The sequence below is a fragment of the Pteropus vampyrus genome, unplaced genomic scaffold (genome assembly GCF_000151845.1).
Source record: "Pteropus vampyrus isolate Shadow unplaced genomic scaffold, Pvam_2.0 Scaffold144, whole genome shotgun sequence".
Lineage (NCBI taxonomy): Eukaryota > Metazoa > Chordata > Mammalia > Chiroptera > Pteropodidae > Pteropus > Pteropus vampyrus.
Genome location: NW_011888925.1, coordinates 603,491 through 623,491, shown reverse-complemented (window position 1 = coordinate 623,491; position 20,001 = coordinate 603,491). Strand labels below are relative to the sequence as shown.

The 20,001-nt window shown below is 58.4% G+C and overlaps 2 protein-coding genes across 2 annotated transcripts in view; one reads left to right on the top strand and one right to left on the bottom strand.

The window, feature by feature from the left end:
- TMEM258 (transmembrane protein 258) overlaps window positions 1-2,568 on the top strand; it is a 4,535-nt gene extending 1,967 nt beyond the window's left edge. Inside the window, exons 3-4 of the mRNA XM_011368611.2 lie at window positions 1,705-1,840; window positions 2,451-2,568. Of these exons, the coding sequence (XP_011366913.2) occupies window positions 1,705-1,831 (127 nt within the window). The 3' untranslated portion in view covers window positions 1,832-1,840; window positions 2,451-2,568. The remainder of the gene's footprint in view (window positions 1-1,704; window positions 1,841-2,450) is intronic.
- A 2,279-nt stretch (window positions 2,569-4,847) lies between these two features.
- MYRF (myelin regulatory factor) overlaps window positions 4,848-20,001 on the bottom strand; it is a 35,196-nt gene continuing 20,042 nt past the window's right edge. The window contains exons 5-25 of the mRNA XM_011368955.2: window positions 19,087-19,337; window positions 18,871-18,994; window positions 17,017-17,212; window positions 15,592-15,668; window positions 15,297-15,407; window positions 14,777-14,867; window positions 14,212-14,412; window positions 13,790-13,901; window positions 13,133-13,242; window positions 12,241-12,401; window positions 12,095-12,167; window positions 11,729-11,817; window positions 11,397-11,465; window positions 10,642-10,730; window positions 10,346-10,531; window positions 9,903-10,154; window positions 8,142-8,229; window positions 7,843-7,917; window positions 7,364-7,469; window positions 5,874-5,948; window positions 4,848-5,679 (exon numbers count right to left, since the gene is read on the bottom strand). Of these exons, the coding sequence (XP_011367257.1) occupies window positions 5,599-5,679; window positions 5,874-5,948; window positions 7,364-7,469; window positions 7,843-7,917; window positions 8,142-8,229; window positions 9,903-10,154; window positions 10,346-10,531; window positions 10,642-10,730; window positions 11,397-11,465; window positions 11,729-11,817; window positions 12,095-12,167; window positions 12,241-12,401; window positions 13,133-13,242; window positions 13,790-13,901; window positions 14,212-14,412; window positions 14,777-14,867; window positions 15,297-15,407; window positions 15,592-15,668; window positions 17,017-17,212; window positions 18,871-18,994; window positions 19,087-19,337 (2,617 nt within the window). The 3' untranslated portion in view covers window positions 4,848-5,598. The remainder of the gene's footprint in view (window positions 5,680-5,873; window positions 5,949-7,363; window positions 7,470-7,842; window positions 7,918-8,141; window positions 8,230-9,902; window positions 10,155-10,345; window positions 10,532-10,641; window positions 10,731-11,396; window positions 11,466-11,728; window positions 11,818-12,094; window positions 12,168-12,240; window positions 12,402-13,132; window positions 13,243-13,789; window positions 13,902-14,211; window positions 14,413-14,776; window positions 14,868-15,296; window positions 15,408-15,591; window positions 15,669-17,016; window positions 17,213-18,870; window positions 18,995-19,086; window positions 19,338-20,001) is intronic.

The window sequence follows — 20,001 nt, the reverse complement described above, 5'->3', positions numbered from 1 at the left end:
CTCTGTCTGTACTGACCTCTTGCCACGTGTCCTGGTCTTTGTTATCTGCCACGCCTCCTGGTGACCACCATCTGACGTGCCTCTGTCCCTGTGATGATGTCTATTCATCTTTGTATTCCCGATGCCAAACACAGGGCCTGCAATTGGAGGCTCAATAAATGGCAGCGATTGTCTTTGTCATTTTCAGGGGGGCATAAATGTTTATTGGATTGAATTCCAGTGTCTCTTAGAACAATGGAGTCAGTTTATTTCTCTAGAGTTGTTATGTTCTGGATTTTAGAAACGTTGGCTGGTGGATGACAATGGAAGTTAACATTCGTACAAAATTGTATGTTTACAGCCTTCATTCACAGGCATTATCTCATAATCTTCCCTAAACTTTGGGAAGGAAACAAACACCAATTGAGCAATTACTCTATGCCAGGCAGTAACCAGATGCTTTCTTAAATCATACATTAACCCTATGAGATAAGTACTGTAACTACTTGACTGAGACTCATTCAGTAAAACCAGAATTTTAACTGTCTTGCCTGTAGATCCTAAATTCCATAATAAAATACAGAGTTAGAATTTGAGGTCTGGGTACTGGTTCTGATCTACTGACATGGGAACATGAAGCTCCTAAAATCATAGACTTTTCCTTATATGTGGTTTTTCACAGGCAGCGAGTCCATGACTTTCATCACATGTTTTTCATACTGGTTAGTGGCCTCAGAATGTTAAGGACCATTGATCTATAGCTGATCAGTCACCTTTTGTGTCTCAGCCTCTGACTCGCAGCCACCCTTCTTGTCTCATACTGGAAAGTCAAAGTGCCACCTTAGTTTAAGATGTAATTGTTGCCATTTCCCAACTGAATCACTTGATATTGGTTCTGAAGGATTTCCATGTTTCCCGGGCTGCAACAGGCATTTGGCAGTCACAGCCGCACGAGGCTCCTTGATGACCCCAGAGATGCCCCCAGGTTGAAGTCATGGCATTCTTTCACTGCTCTGATCTCTTGCCCTCCCCTAGGAGCTCGAGGCCATGAGCAGATATACCAGCCCAGTGAACCCGGCCGTCTTTCCCCATCTGACCGTGGTGCTGTTGGCCATTGGCATGTTCTTCACCGCCTGGTTCTTCGTGTATCCTTCCACTGCGCAGCCAGTGGGCCAGAATTAGTGATGTGGGAAACTGAGGCAGAAACCATGCTGGGTACATGCACCCTGCCAGTTTTGTTCTGGTGTGGGGATGGAAGAGGGTAAGGAGATCGAGGGAAGGTTCTTGATGCCCAAGGTCAGGTTGTGGCCTTATTTTCCAAGTTCAGGGTGAGTTCAGTTCGCTCTTCAGATTTCTAGGATAGTGAGCAGAGGGCTTAGCTGGACTAGAGGCTAGGCGTAGGAGATCTGAAGTTGGAAGAGTGGTATAAGGAGGGGTGCCCTCAGGTGTCAGGAAATCTGACTAGTCCAGTTCCACCATGCGTTAACTGTGTGACCTGGGGTGAGTGACCCAATCCCTCTGGGCCTCATTTTCTTCCTGGGTGGTAGAGGGGTGGTATGGAGTACCAGAGTCCAGGTCATCACTTGGGCCCCTCTGCCTGGCTGCACTGAGCCAGACAAGTCTTCCAGAAAGCCCAGAGCCCATACCTTTCTCCCAGAGCTGTATTGGCCAGGCTTCCTGCCCTGTGCAGCCCATCCCGTTGCTTCTCCTTAACCATCCTGCGAGTTATGAGGTCACCTCCACCAAGTACACTCGGGACATCTACAAAGAGCTCCTCATCTCCTTGGTGGCTTCACTCTTCATGGGCTTTGGAGTCCTCTTCCTGCTGCTCTGGGTTGGCATCTATGTATGAGCTCCCAAGGTAAGAGCTGTGACAGGGTGGGACACTGGAGAAGTCCCACACCCACATCAGCAGGGTCCTCAGGCCTATACATTCCTTGGTTAATGGAAATGGACTCAGAATGGATAGTGACACCGGACACATGTGCCTCTTTCTCTGTTCCTAATGGGGCTTTGAGCCAAGTGTGACTACATTGTTGGTTCTGAGTTCTGCCTGCCGCCCAGGGCGTCAGTCTGGCTTTAGGATGTCTTACATAGGGCTATGGGCACAGGCTATACCCATGGTTATACGTCTGCATTTGTAAACGTCATAACACCAATGAATTGGAGAGGCTGCTGGGGAGTGGGCCAGAAGGGGTCAGGGTCTGGGACTTAAAATTTGCTGCAAGGAGTCCTGTTTTGGTTAGTCTGGATGTTTTCAGGCATTGAACGAAATCTCAGCTAAATGATGAAAACCAAAAAAGAAAGAATACTTGGCTGTAGATAATCCATCAAATGTCACAATTGGCTCTGGTGGCTCAGCTTCAAAGAACTGCCCGTAAGCCCTGCCCCTGCAGCATAGGAGCTCGGCGAGAAAAGTTGGTGCAGAGAAGGATCACTGGTCTCACTCTGATACCCGTCTCTTCTTGCAGGTTCCATCCAGGCAGCTTCGCCACCGGATCCCTGCTTTTGTAAATTAATTTTTTTTACTGTTGCTGGAAGTGTTCCAGTTGCTCTGAATGCAGCTCACAATAAAGGTAGATATGTGACTGCCCTGTCTGGTGCCCATTCTGTGGGGTGGGGGTGGTATTGGTGCTGGGACCTACACGACTTCCCCAGTCCCAGTCCTTCTTGTTTCTCTTCCGCCTTTCAGTTGGTTCCTGCTGCTGGGGTGCCCTGCTCTCTGCCTATGAGGGGAAAAGGGGGATATAGGAGGGGTGTCCTGTCCTTGGAGTTAAAGGCTTACCTGTGGATAGGAAGTGGCTGGCCTGTCCTCTTCTATTTCTAGAGACTTCTCTAGGAATCCACACCAATCAGGTCTGCCCTGGGCCAGTCCCCTGCTCTAAATGCAGCCACCCTCCATGGCTGGGGACCTTCAAAGGCTCAGTTTGTCCCCTAAGAAGGCTTTTTCCTAGGATGACTACTTTTAACCCAGGTGGGGCAGCGGTGGGTCCGTGGGGCATGGTTAGAGGAGGGGGCTGCTGAATCCTGTGCCCAAGTCTAGCATGAAGCTAAGCAGAATAATGGGGTACAAAACATCTATCTGGCTCGGGGCCCTAGAGATGGCAGGTGGTCCTAGCCCCACAGGTGACTCCATCTCCTACCAGAACAATCTCAAGAAGATTGGGATGCAAGCTCAGATACAAAGCCATATTTATACATTTATTTATATACGGATATTTACTTCAGAAGAATAGAGCGGTTCAGGGGACGGGAAGCAAGCAGGCCCGGGGCTGCTTCCCTTTGCCTCCTCGAGAGTCAGAGTTGGTAAATGATAAATATGAGTCAATGCTCAGGGATGGGAACTGGAAGTTAACTGGGAGGGAGGGGTGCTCTATGCACACGCAGGCTTTTATAGGAGACGTGTGAGCAGGGGTTTGGGTGTTGAGAGGCCCTATGTACAGCTTGAAGCTTGGGGGAGGTTAGCCCAGTGGCTACAGGAATAAATGCCAAAAGGGAGAAAGGGAGGGATGGCTGCCAGCCCCTGGGTAAGGGCACGGAGCCAAGACACCTACTCACTAGCACCAGCCAGGCAGTTGTCAGCCTCCAGCAGGCGGCCCATTCACCTTCCCTTACGCCCTTTCACCTTATTGAGTTTAAGGCAACTTTGGTCCAAGGTTGACCCCTCCCTGCCCCTTGAGCAGCTTAGAGCCCCTACTTGGCCCCAACAGGTGCACTGAGGACCCCCTCCTCAGCCATGGAAACAGCCAGCTGCTAACCAGATTGGGGCCGTGCTGTGTCCAGATGGGCTCCAGGGGGCAGTGGAGAGTCACTTTCCAGTTAAGGACTGAAGGGCCTTAGCCTAAAAACATGGACCCCACAGAAGAAGCCCCAGAATCCTATTACAGGGGGCAGAGCTTGGCAGTTTTAAGTCATTTAGGGAGGTTCTCCCAGTGAGAAGAGGAAGAACAGAGTAGTCTTAAGTAAGGCTGGGCTCCCCACATGGTATGGGGAGCCATGTAATTCCTATGTCAGAATGAGGGAATGGAGCCACCTTGGGGAGGGGGTTGGGAGGCCAGGTATCACCACTAGCCCCCTACACCCCACCCTCCAGTGTCTCCCCATCCTGAGTATAAGTGCTTTGACATCCATGGCAGAAAGGGACCTGCAGTTCATAGGCTTCGAGATTCAGGCCCCCCCCAACCCGGCTTCCTGTTCAAAACTGAAATGAGGGGAGAGGGGCAAGGCCTGCTTCCCAAAGAGGTGGCAGACTATCACAAAGCAAGGACGGATGGCAAGGCCTGTCCCCACGTCTGAGCCCATAGCAGACACGGCTAAGTGATTTCCACACTCCTTCCATGAGCCTGGATGCGGCCGCAGAATGCTGCAGGCACCCACTAAGAGAGAACTAACGTTGGCACTTAATACTGCTGCCCTAACCCGAGTCCCCCGCTCTGCTCTTGGGAGGAGCGGGCAGAGATTGGGCCTGCTGCCAAGCACGGGTTCCCCCAGCTTGGCTATCCAAGGCCAGCACAGGAGCCCTTGGTTTGGGGAGACAAGGCCACCAACAAAGAGTGGAGGAAGAGGCCAGAGTCTTGGTGATTGGGAGTGGGATGGGTGTCTTGAGGCTCCTGCAGCAGACGGAGCCAGGGGCTTGTCTTTGCAAGTGACCCTCGGGGCTCAATCTCCACCCTTCCACTCCTGCCCCAGTTTAAGTGCATTTTAGTAATTACTTCATTAATAACAGCAAAAGCTATTTGCGTCCACCCACCAGCCGAGACGGCCTGCTGCCTTGCAGGGATTCCTGCTCCTCTGCTCAGAGAGAACGATGGGTCACTGACACCACTGAGAGCTCTGGCAGCTCCCAGGAGCCCAGGCCATGGGGCCGGACCACCTCCTGGAGGCTCACAGGGAATTTCCCTTCCACAATACTCCAGGTTCAACGGGCCGAGGCTTACTTGGCCCACTGGCCCTACTGGTTCTACCAAGTACAAAGTGTACATAAGGCATGTGGTCAGTCTCTCTGACTCATCCAGGGCTGGCTTCAGTTGCCCTGGGAGTTCTCGGAGCCAAGCTCTCCCAGGGACAGGAGACCTCCTGGGCCACACTTAAAACTTCAAAGTCCAAGTCCAGCGTAACAGTCAAACCCCAAAAAGTCTACCACCTAGCCATCCCCCAGGGAGCAGCTTTGAGGGCGAGGGCCGTCAGCCCTCCACTGACGCGTGGGTCCAGCCAAGTCTCGGGGCTCGATGCAAGCCCCTGCTGGTCGTAGAGGCGGGCAGGGGGGTTGGGATGGTGGGCCCTGGACTGTCGCGGGCTTCCCCTTGCCTCCGGGGCACCTGAAGCCAGTCCTCTAACTGCCACATCTGGACAGGTGTGAACCGGTCCTGTCCTGGTCCCAGGAGGTCTCTGTGGGGTGTGAGAGGGGCAACCAGCAGGAACAGCAGCTCCAGTGTGAGGACTTCCAGTTTCACCAGTCGAGGGGAGGGCCACGCCCAGCTCAGTCTCTCCGAGGACATGCCAGTGAACAGTGGAGAGCTGGTGGGTAGTGGGCTCCAGTGTAACACCACCGCATCCAGTGTGGAAGGGGCAGCCGGGGACCCCTAGGCCCTGGTGTGGCGCTGCCTCAGGGAGGGCAGCTCAGTCACACAGGCGGTAGAAGCGGAAGTAGTAGTCCGTGGCTGGCTGGACCAGGGCCTCCAAGCTGCAGTTGGCCTGACCCTGGGTAGAAGGGCAGGGGGAGTGGGTGAGGTGGCTCTGGGGGGTACAAGGCAGGAGGCACTCCCTCTGCTGACCTGGCCTGACACTGTCCCAAGTCTTGCCGTGTGCTCTACAAACTTCCCATCCTTCCTCCCAAGCTCCATACAGATACAGGTGCCTGGACCCCCAGGGATGGACGGGGTGCCCGTGCTCACCAGCAGTGCCACCCGGAAGTGGTAAGTGAATTCGCGGAAGGAAAGGATGGTTACTGGCCACTGGTGGGACGTGCCCTGGAGAGAGGAGAAAGGGGTCAGCACAGCCCTCTGCTCCTCTCCCAACCAGAATCCCTCTCACTCGGCCATCGCAGCTCTGGGCAGCGCGGCCAGTTCTTTGAAGGGGAAAAGCAGAAAGCTCTGAAGAGAGGTCAGGAAGCACGTTCTGCTTCGGGGAGCAGTGGCAGCCACCCTCAGTGCAGACTTTGCCAGGCACAAGCCCACGGCTGCCCTCACCTGGCCCCTGCCTCTCTTCCCTGTCTTATCTACCTTCCCTCTTACCCAGTATGCCTCGGGCACATCAAAGTATTTCGCTACAACCCAGTGAGGTGACCGCTTATAGATGAGGAAACTGAGTTACTTGCCTAAAACCACATGGTGACTTGTGGCAGAGCTGGACATTGAACCCAGGTCTGCATGCTCTCTCCCTGGCAGGGCAGCGTGGGGCCCAGCCACAGGCAGCTTACCCGCCTCCTACCCAAGGATTTGGCTTTGCCTCCGTAGCATGTGGGTTCGGGCCTGAGCTCCAGGTCTAATAAGTGTGTCACGGGGCTCTCCGTCCGCTTTCGGGTGCTCTCTCCTCTCTTTAGGGCCACAGGGCCTGGGCCTCTGCCCCGCCCTCAACCCCACTTCATCCTCTACTCAAGTTATTCTCTGCACGCCCTTTCTCCCTGGCTCATGCACTGTCGGGAGGCAAGGCGTGTGCGTACCCCACCTCTGTCTCCGCAAAGCTGGGCCCAGCACAGGGTCTGAGACAGTGGAAGCCCTAATGAATACTTGTTGACTAAACACGGGAAGGGTGAGAAGTTCCCTTAATTTGTGCTGAGAGTCAAGACTTTGGGTCACACAGCCAGTGAGAAGCTGGACAGTGACAGGGTCCCAGCCATTTGGTTATCAGGGCAAGAGGTGGTCCTCTCCGTGGAGCCCAAATGGAGCTGTGCCACCTCTCTAGCTTGAGCTTGAGGTCCAGGCCCTCCGACCCACTGCCTCCCCCGACTCACAGCCTACCCCATGTTCCCAGCCCTACTGGCAAACCGTGTTCTCTCTCTTCCCCTCCTCCTGGGACACTGTCCCCAAATTGTCCGTCAGGTGTCATCTCAATTAAACATGATTTTTGCGGGGCGGCTGCCCTGACCTGGAGACTAGTCAAGGTTAGTCCTCCCTGCCATGGGCTCAGGACTCCCTCCTCGTCCCCACCATTGTACTGGTCCCAGGTTAGTCCTTATGGAACTGTCTCCCCAGGGCTCTGTGTGTAAGGACAGGGCCAGGAGATGCTCAGCAGTGAGTAGGGCACACACGTCCCCTCCCCGGACAGGCCCCAAAATGTCCCCTTTGGAGATACTTTCACTCTGACCTGGCTCCCTCTCACCTGCTTTGGGGCCCAGCTATGCTCTGGGGCCTGGTTGGACCACAGCTTCCCAGTTGCCCCCTACCTGGGTGTCCTGGTGGGTGTGGAGGCTCTGTGGAAAGTCCCCCTCCTCACACGGCTCCGCGTTGGACATCAGGCTACACAGCACCACGGACACTGGGGACGAGGAGCTGGGGAAGGCCCAGTTAGCAAGAAAATGGGGTTCCGAGCTCCTCCACCCCAGCTCCCTCCCAGCCAGCCCTCCATTCTACGTCTCCTGCCCCACTGACACAAGCCACTGAACCCTCACACAGTCTGAAAATGATGCCTGATAGTCAAGGCCCTAGACCGCTATCAACCATTTCCTGTCCACCATCCCGCACGATCCTCACGGCCCCTGTGAGGCAGCCACCTGTTTTACAGATAAGGAACTGAAGCCCAGAGACGGCCGGGGTCACACGGCCAGTTAAGTACGGAGCAGGCAGAGTTCGCATCCGTCCTCAGCCCCTCTCTCCAAGTTGCAGAGGACCACTGCGTCTCTCCACTCCCCCACAGCGCACTCACTTCATCTGCAGGGTCAGGCTGAGGTGCAGTGGGGTGCTGCTGCTGACAGGGATGTGGTAGGTGAAGTTCCCAGGCCTGAAAGGGCAACACCGGCTCCTTAGCCCAAGGCCACCCCCACAGGCGCCCGCCCCAACGCACTCCTCAGCCCCCAGTCTCTACTGAGCCTTTCAGGGGCCTAGGAAGGGACTGCCCAGCCTTCCTCCCTGGGGGGTGGTGGGGGGCAAGTTCTGGGCATCAGTACTGCTGAGCTCATGACACCTGAGGGAACCTGTCTTTGGGGTGAAGGGAGCCAAGCCCACCTGCAGGCATCTCCTGGAGCACAGTACTGGGAGGTGATGGGCATCGAATTCTCCAGCACCTGGATGGAGGTGAAGGAGGGCACTGGGTCTGCAAGGAGAGAGGTTGTTAGGGCAGGGAGGAGGGTGACAAGGCAGGACACAAATCAGAAGCAGCCAAGCCTTTCCCTGCCAGACTTGGATCAACCACTCACACCTTAGTATGAGTAATTTCATGTTCTTTCCAGACTCCCACGATGGCGGGGGTGGGGGGCGGGCACAGCGGCCTCTTCCCCAGCAGCCCTAGGACCAGCCAGTTCCCATGAGCCTGAGGTCTGTCTCCCTGACAGAAGCAGCACACCCAGGAGCAGGGATGGTCTTCCGCATCCCTCGCCAGGGTGGTACAGGAGCCCGCTCTTCAGGCCTCTGTCCCTGATCGCACACACCTCTTCCCCACTCTGGGTTCAGTGACTTCAAGCAGGCAGCAAGCCGTCAGCCAGTGGGTGGGAGTACTCGCACATGCACATCAGCACCCCCCCACACACACACACACACAGAGCCAGTGGTTAAACATCTGCCAGCACACCATTGCTTGTGGCCCTCTCTGAACTAAGCCACCACGGACAGGCCGGCTGGGTGGGGGTGGGACTGAAGTGTGACAGGAGAGGTCGAGGAGGTGAGGTTGTAACCTCTCAGTTCACCTGCAGGCTTGCCGCTCAGCCTGACCATCCGCCCAGGAAGGGGAAGCTGGGGCCACCGGCCACTAAACATTTGCTGGACCTGGGACATTTTCACCCAAGGACACCAACGGGACCCAGAATACTCCGTGGGGCCACGGACAGGAATCAGACAGACATTATGGAACACGCCTTTCCACTTCTCTTCTGGGCAAACTCCCACTGTCCTTCAGAGACTCAGCTCCAGTGTCATCTTCCTGATCCTTCCCTGATCGCCTCCCCACCTTCGCCGTCAGGCTGCCTGTGTGTTGCCTCAGAGCCTCATCACAGATGTTTTCGCATCTCTGAGCTCTCCAGGGGCAGGGCATGTCTTCGTCACCCCCAGGGCCCTGTGCGGAACAGCCACGCAGCAAGGCCCAGGAAACGGCTGCCTGGTGAGCACCTAGCCTGTGGAGTTTCCCCATCACTTTGACCTCGAATCTCTAAAGCCACAGTTTCTAAGCTTTTTTCTTCCTCGAAGCCACAAAACCCATCAAAGTTCATGAAGCCACAAAACCCATGAAAGTTCATGAGGAAGACCAATACCTAAAGCGGAGGCGTCTGGTTGAAGCCAGAAGGCTCTGGCTTCCCCTTCAGCCTCCACGACAGCCCCGGGGCGCCTTGGAGACACCCAGTTTGAAAACTTCTGCAACAAAGGATTTGCTCTCTTTGTTAAACCAAAGGTTTGCAGTTTGGCAAACCTGGGGGGACTGACCCTGTACAGCACCCTCCTTGCCCTGGCATGGTGACACAAAAGGAGCCAGGCAGACTTGGAATCAAACTCCACCTCTGCTGCTGACGGGTCACATGACTCTGAGACAGTCACTTCACTTGTCTATGCCTCCGTTTCCTTATCTGAATAACAGGGATAGTTCTTTTCTTGCAAGAGTGTCCTGAGGAGTAAATCAGGTGATCTGTGTAAGGCTCCTGGCCAGCTTCCTGGTACGCAATAATGCTCAGCACATGGCCGCTGATTGGTAGCTGTGCACTCAGATGACTGGGCTGAAAGGGACTCTGGCCAGTGAGCCTAGCCAGCTGGGCTGAGAGGTACAGGGGGTAGGACAAGTACCTGGCTGGCCCCGGGCCTCAGTGGGCTGGGCAGGGCCCAGGCCAGGCTGTGCGGCCCCTCGGCGGGCCCGGCCATGGAGACCAAGGCTGGGGCTGTTCTTGGTTTTGCCTTGTCCCCCAGGGAAGGGGACGACAGGGCTGGCCACAGGCTCCAAGCTCTTTGGATGCTTGAAGTGACCAATGCCATTGGCTGACAGGCCCCAGGACTTGGCTCTGATGTTGGTGACTGGCAGCAGGGCCATCTGGCTGGGGCCTGTGGATAGAATCGGACAGGCTGAGAAGAGGGAACTGGCTGTCTCCTGCCCAGCTATCTCTAGGGCCCCACTGGATTCTGGGTGACCCCCATCTCTTGCTCCAGGAGACCCAGCGATGCGTCTTTGGGGGCCTTTCTCTGGACTCGGATAAAAACCCCCGACCCAAACCCTGGCCCTGAAATAGCCATACCTGAACGGTTGGTGGAGGGACTGGGGCTGAGACCGTGGCTGGGGTTAAAGCTGGGGCCAAGACTAGGGTCAATGGTAGGGCCTGGCGTGGGTGAGGAGCAGCAAACGACTGGGCAGGGGTGGCTGGAACACAGGTCTAAGGCGCGGATGACAGGACCTGGGACCAAGCTGGTCAGGCCGGTAGTCACTGAGGAAGCCAGAGGCTGTGTGAGCCAGAGCGGGGCAGCAGAGCCCGCCACCCGGGACCCAGCCACCTCTCCCCGACCCCATCCGTCCAGACCCACCCCAGAAACGCACCCAGCAGCAACGAGGGCTGCGTGCCTGGCAGCCCAGCGGTCACAGGGGACTGTCGGAGCTGAGTGGTCCCAAAGCTCTGGCTGGACCTGCTGGGGAAGGGGGCGCTGAGCTCAGAGGGGCTGGAAGGGTCTGAGTGGGGAAGCCTGGGAGTCCTGGAGAAGCAGGAGGGGCAGGCAGAGGTGGACAGGGGAGGTGGAAAGGAGGCAGAAGAAGGATGGCAGGAGCCTAGGCAGGAGGGACGGGGCTTGGTCCAGACACGTACCATGGGCACATGGCCTCGCTCCCCCCAGGGTTCTGGGACCGGAGCAGGGCCAGCAGACAGGAAGTGGACACGGCAAAAGAGCTAAGGGACAGCAGAGAGGGAAGGGGCCGGGGAACAGGTGCAGGGAAGGAAAGAGAGAAGACACAGTCAGAGATGGCCCCAGAGGCTGAGGGTGATGGTGGGCAGACAGAGCCCGAGGTCCCACCGTGGCCCTCCTTCCCCAGCCCGGACCCCTCAGATGCCCCTGACTCTCAGAGGCCCAGCTACCTAGAGGAGCACTGAGTAGGCCAGAAAAAAACACTGGCTTTTGCAGGGACAGAAAAATGGCTACCCGACTCCAGGGAGACCCTCCCACCTACCCCTATGAGCTCCCAGCAGGCCGAAAGCCTGAGGTGGAACCCCCTTTAGATGAGACTGCTCTGATCCTGGGCTGCCCATTAAAGCCCCACTTGGCCTAGTGGCTCAGCTGGCAGCCAGGCCTCCAGGGACATACCCATCTGTTTCCACCAGGTCCTCCTCGGTGCGCAGGCTCAGCACGTACAGTGTAGACATGGACACCACACTGAGAAACACAGAAAAGGGCCCCGGTTAGAGCTGGAGCCACCACCCAGCTCTCTCTCTCTCCAGGGCAGGGCCTGGGCTCTCAGTTCATGCCTGTAACTGGTCTCCTAGCCAGCCGCAGGGGAATGAGGATGAGGCAGCCTCCCTCCTTCCCCAAGACCTCAGGGGCTCTCCCAGGCCACATCATCCTCTCCCCTCAGGCCTGGGTGTGTGGGCAGCTCAGCTCCCCCTGCCGGCCACCCCAGAGCCTGCGGGACAAGTCACCTGAAGGCCATGACCACCACCAGAGCAATGATGGTTCCCTGCAGGAAGCGCTGGCTGATGCAGGCCTGGTCTGGGACCACAGATGATGGCTGAGGACCGAGAGGGGAAAGGAAGAAGCCCAGACTTAGGGAGCCCGTGGCCTTACCCACTGTGGGCTCTGCTGGAGGTGGGGCTGCTAAGGGCTCCTCATTCCCGTGGTGGGCAGAGGACAAGGAAGGGGACACGGGGCCGGGAGGGCTAGAGTGTCAAGATGAGAAGGGTAGCGCTTGAAGTGAGCCTGGAGACGGGCAAGCTGGAAAGGGAGGGGCAAGCCGCGGGGCTGGGGAGGCCCCGGTCAACCTGCCTCCCACCTCTGCCCACCCTCACCTTGCTGGCCAACTTGGGGGGCCTCTTCTTGTGTGGGACACTGCCAGCCCGGCTGAACTGGCTCCCTGCGTGGCTGCAGCAAGAAGGCCAGGGTCAGAGGTGCCTCTGGGAAGGGGGTCTTGCCCTCCCCCGCCCCACACCCCCACCTGAAGGCTCCTGAGCTGCCGGTGGACTTGAGGCTGTCCAGTCGCCGCAGTTTGGCCAGCTTGTGGCTCCAGCGCTCCAGCTCATCAATGCGCGTCTCCAGGTTGTCGGTCAGCTTGCACAGCTCCTTCACAGCACCCACATTCTCCATAAAGATGCGCTCCTGCCTCGGGCAATGGGCCGATGTTGAGGGCACGGTCTACCCCTGCGAGCGCCAGGCTACAGCCCTGTCGGGGAGCAGGAGGGGAACCCCTCGAAGCCTCCCTACCCAGGCTAGCCTCTCCTCCAGTCCAGCAACAGCGCCCACACACGGCTCCCTGTCTTTGTCTCTGAAGAGCATCTCCACCCCTGCACCTTGGCTCAGGCCATCCCGTCGGCCTGAACGGCCCTTCCCAACCCTGGTCAAAATGTCTTGTCTCTCTCAGGGGGGCTCCCACCCTCTGATCTCCCTTCTCTCATGAACACTGTGTCTCAGACTTCAGCACGTCATTATTCAGCTGAAGCCAAAACACATTATATGCTCCTTGGAGCCCAGCCTCACGCCAGGTAAATTACAAACACCAACTTCACAATAAGCCATGTGTTTAAGCTTTGCAATAACCACGTCAGGATGTCTTAGCGGTGACTATTGTTACCCTCATTTTGCAAGGAAGGAAAATGACCCTCCGAGATCTTGCCAGTGATCACACAGCCATTGAGTGGCCAAGTCTCCACCTCTGCCTTGAATGCCCACCCCCTACCCTGTGGCGTGGGGATGGGGCTCTGGAGGCAGCATGACAGAAGATGCAGCTGCCTCTGCACTTCAGTGGCCCCAGCCTCTATGGGGGCGGGATGGATGCCCTCCAGCTGGCCTGCCCCTCTGGCCCCCCCACCCCGCTCCCTCTCAGCTCAGACCTTATTCACCACCAGGAAGTTCTCTATGGTTTTCCCGTTGGCAAAGACCACATCTCCAGTGTCTTTCACGGCTTCAGGCAGGATCTCCTTCACCTCCTGGGCAATGACACCTGGGGAGGGTCAAGCCAAGTTGTGTGCGTATTGTTGGAGGGAGGTGACCACTCACGGGGTGGGGGCTGGAGAGTGCAAAGTTCTGGGGGCTAGAGATGTTAATTCCAAGGAGCCTTGAAACGGGGGGCCAGGGGGGTCCCACAGACAAGTGTTCACGGGGTCACAGTTCCAGGAGTCAAGGTGGGGTTCTTCCCGATGGGGGAGGGGCGGATTCCGGGGAGTAAGGACCCCAGGGGAAGCGGGCAGGGATCCAGGAGGACGAAGGCAGAATTTATCCAAGGGACAGAGGGGCTGGGATCCGGGGCCACGAGAATCCCGGACTCCAGGGGCGAGGAATGGGGGACCAGCAAAGGAGCGACTTCCCAGGGGCTCCACTCTACAAGTGGCGGGACTTGTAGAGGGCAGGGTTCCCCGGGAGGGGCTTCCTGGGAGGACGGTTTCCAGAGGACAGGGACAGAGTTGCCAGAGGACCGGGACTGGGGTGGGGTTACTGAGGGCCGCGGTTACTGGGTTCCCGGACCCTAGTAACCCCAGGCCGGTCCCTACCCGTCTCTGGCGCCGCCGCCTCGATGCCGGCGGTGGCGGCAAACTCTGGTTTGTATCTGTAGTGCACGAGCCGCATGCGCGAGATCCTCTTCAGCTGCTCCGTGGTGTCCACCTGCGCAGGAGCCACGGCCAAGGCTGAAGCCCTCCTCTCATGGACCACCCAAAGCGGGCCCCGGAGCCCAGGAGGGCGACAGCCCAGAGGGTGCAGTGTAGAGGGGAGACCTTACTACCGGAATCCCTTGATCCAGAGCCAGCCTCCCGCCCCTCCTTCCCCCTCAAGCCCCACGTTTCCGTCTGGGCCCACCCCTCCGCGAGCCCCGCCCACATAAGCAACCCCGCCCCCGGCTCACCGCTGCTGCGAGCCCCGCCCCCCCCCCCACCGTGCACAGCTCAGTTGTTCCCACCCACAGCCCCAACCACACCTCCTGCACGTGCTCCTTGGCCCGCAGATCCGAGGGGTGCATGAGTGAGCCCATGACCTTGACGTTGCCGTGCACGACAAGCGCCTCGTCGGGCCTGTCAGTGTTGATGCCCACACGGCCATGGTGGAAGACAGTGTCTGGCACTTGAGCCCGCTGCCACAGCACGTCACTGTCGCTCTCAAACTGGCCTGGGTTGGAGGCCTAGCACAGAGTTGGGGTTGGATGGATCGGTTTTGGGGTGCGGGGTCCTGCAGCTGCCCCTCCAGCTCCAGCCAGATGTCCTCACCCCACCATGCCCAATTTAAACCGTCCCTCCCACTGTGGCAACTTTCAGTCACTTGTGGGATCTCAAGGCTACCAAGTCCTGTCCATCTCCACGCTTTACTGCGAAGGAGACACTGATACCCAGAGAGGGTGGGAGCCTTGCCCAAAGCCACACAGACAGTGCCCAGCAGGATCAGCACTCCGGCCCCTGACTCCCCAGCACCCTGGTATTTCTCCTGGGTGCTGTTTCTCCCAGCTCTGGGGAGGACTCTCAAGTCCCTGGGGGGGAGATGGCCCTCACCCGCACGATGATGCGCTCTGAGATCTGGGCGGCCAGCGTGTAGTTCTGGTTCTGTGCATGGGCCTGAAGCGCCACCACCAGCATAAAGTACCTGGGGCACACAGGGGTCTTCTTAGAGGCACCCAGGGGCCTGCCTCGCCTGCCACTGCCCACCCCTCCCCAACTCCGCTACCCTTCCCAGGTCAGATGCACACTGTACAAAACTGATGACCACTTGGTCATCTCCCCCAGGTTCCCAGCACCCCCAGAAAGTGGGCATGAACATTCCGTCCTACAGATCAGGAACTTGAGTCTCCACTAGGGGGCAGAAGTTCCCCAGGGCCCATAGCTAGGCAGCCACAGAGCTGCTGATGAACCCAGAAGCCAGGCTTCTGCTCTCTCGACCGAACGCCAGGTTCCTCATCTGTAAAGTGGGTCAGCCTGTGGAACCCTATGCCTGGCGTGCTACACTGGGTGGCACCTTCCCGCCCCTCCTCCTCAGAAGTGGAGGGACACTGGGGCAGGGGTCCAGCCAGCTCACCTCTGGTCGGGGTTGGGCTTGCCTTTCTTGCGCATGTTGTTGGCGGTGGTCTCGCTGAAGTGCAAGCGCCCCACGGTCACCTTTGTGACTTGCTCAGGGGGCAGATTGACCCTGCAGGGGAAGGGTAGGGTCCTCAGGGGCAGGGATGGGGGCTGTGGAGAGCCAGGCCAGAGGGTGGCACCCAGGTCTGGGAGGTAGACATTATGGGTGCCTACCTGTCCCCCCCGCCCAGCTCCCAAGCCAAGTCCAGGGTGAGTCCTCCCAGGTACCACCCCCGCAAGGGACAGAAACTCACGTGACAGGGTTGAAGGGCCGCTTGCTTCGGTCGGACTGAGACTGCTCGATGTTGATGGACTGGTTCAGGGCCTCCAGCTGTGGGAAGAGTGGAGCCCACTGGTACCTCAGGGCCTGGCTCGCCCCCTGGTCCTGCCCCTCCTTCGGCTTCTCAGCCCAGGCCTGGCCCAGCTGGAGCTCATGAGGAAGCAGAGGCACCGCCCTCCCCTCAGCCTCACTTTCCCATAAACGCAGGTGCCTTCTCCTACGCAGCCGCACACCCCACAGACCCACACCCACACCACTGCCCTCACCTCTGCGTGCATGAGCGAGCATGCACACACTCCATTCACCCTCACAGCCCCCAATCCATACCACAGCCCCCCCGACTCAGGACACATACCCCCGACCGACCTCCACAAACACCCACTCACACGCAAACCCACTCGCTCCCGGCCCCCCTCCCACACTCATGTTCCCTTAACCCCTCCGCGGGCACTGTCTGAGCCATGCCAAGGCACCAAGCCCAGCTCGTGATACCGAAGCAGACACACCCAGCCAGGCCCCAGGGAGCTCACGAGCTCAAAATCAACATCCACGAAGGTTGTACTAGGGGGGCGGTGTGATAGGGGAGGGGCCTCTAAGTCAAGATGGGCCTCATGGCAGGTGTCCTGAGGGCCAAGGACTGTAGCAGAGCAAATGATGAAGGTCAAGGAGCAGTCGACCAGGACAGGAAGGTCAGAGGGAGTCCCAGAGAAAGGAAGCTGCTGAGGGAAGGCAGGGACTGTAATGGGCACAAGCGGTCTGGGGCACAGCAAATGGCAGGGCTGGAGTGAAGGGCTGGACCCCAAAGGCTAAGGCTTTTGTGGGCTAAGCTTACAAGATGGGGCTTTGCGAGGAGGGCACTGGGGGCTCTGGGAGAATGGGGAGTGTCGTGCCCACCCATGTCTCATGTGGAGTTTGAGTCAGGAGCCAGAGCGAAGGCTGCTGTGGACATTCAGACAAGAAGGATGGCCTGGTCTGGGAGAGGCAGAGGGAAGGGGAGGAGGGGACCGCACGGCCTGGTGCATGATGAGGTGTGGGCAAGTGGGCCCCGGGTTTATCAACCAGGGCCCTGGAGCCCCATTCCTGACCGGGGAGCCCAGGGGGTGGGGCAAGTTTGCAGGGAGTTCATTTGGGAATATGGAGCTGAGGTGGCTGCCAGAGCTCTCAGAGGATGGGGTCTGGCTGGGTGTGCGGACTTGGGGTCATGGGCTGGAAACAAGGAGCATAAGTGAGAAGAGGGCTGAGGGGCCTGCCTGCTAAGGGGCAGCATGGGACAAAAGGCAGGAAGGGTGGGGAAGGGGGTGGACTTGGCCATGAGGAGTTTCCTCAAGACACACTCACTCCACCTTGGGGTCTTTCAATGCCCCCGAGCTGCCCCTCCTTGCCAAGCTCCCAAACCTGCCTTCACTCCATGCAGCTTCAGGTAGAAGCAGTCGAGAGGCTTGAGGCCTTCGGGCGTCTTGACGTACTTGGGCTCGCCCAGCATGCCAATGTACACTGTCACCTGGAAGTGGTTCTTCTTTTGGCACACGAAGGCGTCGTCACCCACGGAAAAGTTGAAACCCTTGTCGGCATCCACACGGTAGGTGAGCATGGGCCTGGAAGGTGGAGAGGGTATTCGCCGGAGTCCCCAAAGCCGGGCCTGGAATGTTGGTCGCCCCCCACATGTCTGTGTGCCAATTTCCTACCCTGAACCCCCCACTTCTCGGAAATGGAAACTGAGTCCCTGGAGGATTTGGGCTCAGGTCCGCTATCTCCAGCCCCTATTCTTTCCTGGGACCACCCTGTCCTGGGGATGTGGGAGGGCCGGCAAAAGACTTGAGGCCCACCAGATGGGAGGGAACTCTTGGCGGGGGGCTTGACAGCCCCTCGGCACTCTTGGCTCTTTCCCAGAATGCTGCCTGAAGCCCCCTCCCTTATGGGGGATGGGGTTAGAGGGGATGGTCTGTGGAGCCTCACTGCGCCTGACAGCTGGTTGCCATGGAAACGGTGGAACCAGGCGCTGGCTCTGAGCTGGCCCAGCCTCTGCCCACCAGCTCACTCAAGCCCCCAAACATCCTCATTCTGACTCCGCCCTGGGTGGGGACAGGGGCGCTGTGGGCAGCTAAACTCGGCCTGTTTTCCCATCTGTTGTTGGGAAACTATTCCAAGTCTGGATCCTTTGGGGGACCTCTAGGTGTCAGGAAAGGAGGCAATCACTGGCCTACAGCTTGGCCCACCCTCACCCAGGTCCCCAGGCACAAGCTGTGCCCCCAGCGTCCAGTGCCTGCCTGGACAACGCTGGGCAGGGAGCATGTTTCCAAACTTGTGGAAAAAGGACTTTGGGCCTGGCTAACGTCTACAGGAAGGCCGGGGGCTCAGCACTTTTCCCTCCCAGGGCTCCACCCACCTGCCCGCCCCAGGGGAACACCCAGGAAGTGCCAGCTTCCTGGCCTTGGCAGGGCTGGCCCAAGAGGGGTAGAATTAAGATTGGGGAGTCCTCATCAGGCCATAGGGGCTAGACTCTCAAAGACCTCCACTCGACCCTGGCAGGATTTTGAGGGACCCTTCAGTCACTACAGCAGCTGGACACACATACACACACAACACACACCCTCCCCCCACCACCAAGAATCCCATAGAGCCTGGGGTGCCCAAATCTAGAAGGCTGGTCTCCCCTGTGAGAGGGCCCAAGTCCAGCCACACTGCCCAAGCCTGGCAATGTCCAAGGTGAGCTGAGGAGAGCCACATCCCTCACTGGCCTTCCTTGGAAGGGAGGGTAGTGGTCCCACAGTGCTCCTGGCCAGGCCAGGCAGCCAGTCCAGGTGGGTGCTGAGGAAGGGCGAGGAAAGCCAGGCAGCCTCTGACCCGGCCCTCCCCCACCCACCGGGCCTCCGGGCCAAGGAGGGGGCTGCTGGAAGGGCCCCCCCCCCAACACTCCGCTTCCTGCTACCTTCCTGGAATGCAGCAGGAGTGGGTAGAGGGGGTGGAGGGGAAGGAAGAGCCAGAGAACACCCATCCACCACATCTCCCTGACTCGGCCCCCAATGGCCCCTCTGTGGCAGACACCACCTTCTTAAGGGGGCCTCGGGCTAGCCCAGGAGTCAGGAACCTTGATCGCCAGTCCTAGCTCCGTCCTGAGCCTGTCTGCTCGGCTGTAAAATGGACTTTCTCGTACCCACTAGGCCCCCAGGCTCTGCTCTAGGACCATGACGCCAGGACCAGGGGCCCCTGAGGGGGTGGGCAGGAGGTGTAGGGAGTGGCACCGATCACTCACAGCTCCTTGTAGTTCGCATCGTATAGTGTCGCCCACTTGTTCTGCTGATGCGGTTGCCATTTGATGGACTGGTAGTTGGGGTCCAGGTAGGAGCCACTGAGGCTGTCATTGTCCTGCAGGAGACCTGGAGGGAAGGACCACCTGTGTGGGCCCTGGGCTCCACTCCCCAACTTGAAGGGTTGGCCCCCTGCGGGGTCCAGCAGGCCAGCCATGTACCTGGTGAGGGTGCGCCTGGTGGGTGCCAAGGCGGCGTCTGGACCCGGGCGATGCTGAGAGGCAAGGAGCCAGGGCCTGGCGAGAGTGGGCCCTGGGGAGGCCAGGGTGGGGATGGGGCTCGTGTGGGGTGCGGAGGGAGGGCTGTCACAGTCCCGGGCTCCTGTTTGATCATTCCATTCAGCATCTGGGCGTTGAGGGTGTTGGGGGGCGATTCAGAGTGTTTCCTCTTCTTGGAGGGGTGTGTGGGGAGCCTGGGGGGACGGAGGTGTGTGCCATGTGGGGCTGGCTCTCCCTGAGCCCGCTCCCCCGGATAGTACCCTCCTCCCCTCACCACTCTGTTCCCGCAGGATATGCCCACAGCAGAGGACGCTTCCTACAGGAAGCCCATGGGCTTTGCCTCCTCAGTGCTCCCCTGTGTTGTCATTCCCTATTTCTGTCTCTCCTCCCTACCCCCCAAACTGTGGAATCCAGGAGGGCAGGAGCCACACCTGACTTGTCTGTGTGTCCCCATCACACCCGACAATGGGCCTGGCACACAGAGCACTCGGAATCGTTTGTGGAATGAACGAGTTGGCCTCTTCCCTGTGGTGTCACTGAAAACTCTCTGGACAGCAGCCTGCGTGGTTAGAAATGAGCCACAGAGGGCAGAGGGCCTGGGCCACAACAGCAGGAAGGAGAGTTTCTTGGGAAGGCGGCTGAAGGTTTGGGGGGCCGTGCTGTGCCCCTTTTCCTTCTGGTTGACAAAACGTTTCAGCAGTGGAATCTTTCCCTGAACTGTCTTTCACAGAATCTCAATGTATAAAACACAAACGGACGACTCTGCGGGTTGGAGTTGTCAGAGTGGGGGGCTCGGCTCTCCATCTGGAACCTCCTCAGAAACCCGAGGACTCCGTGAGACAGCTGGAGAGTCGCTGG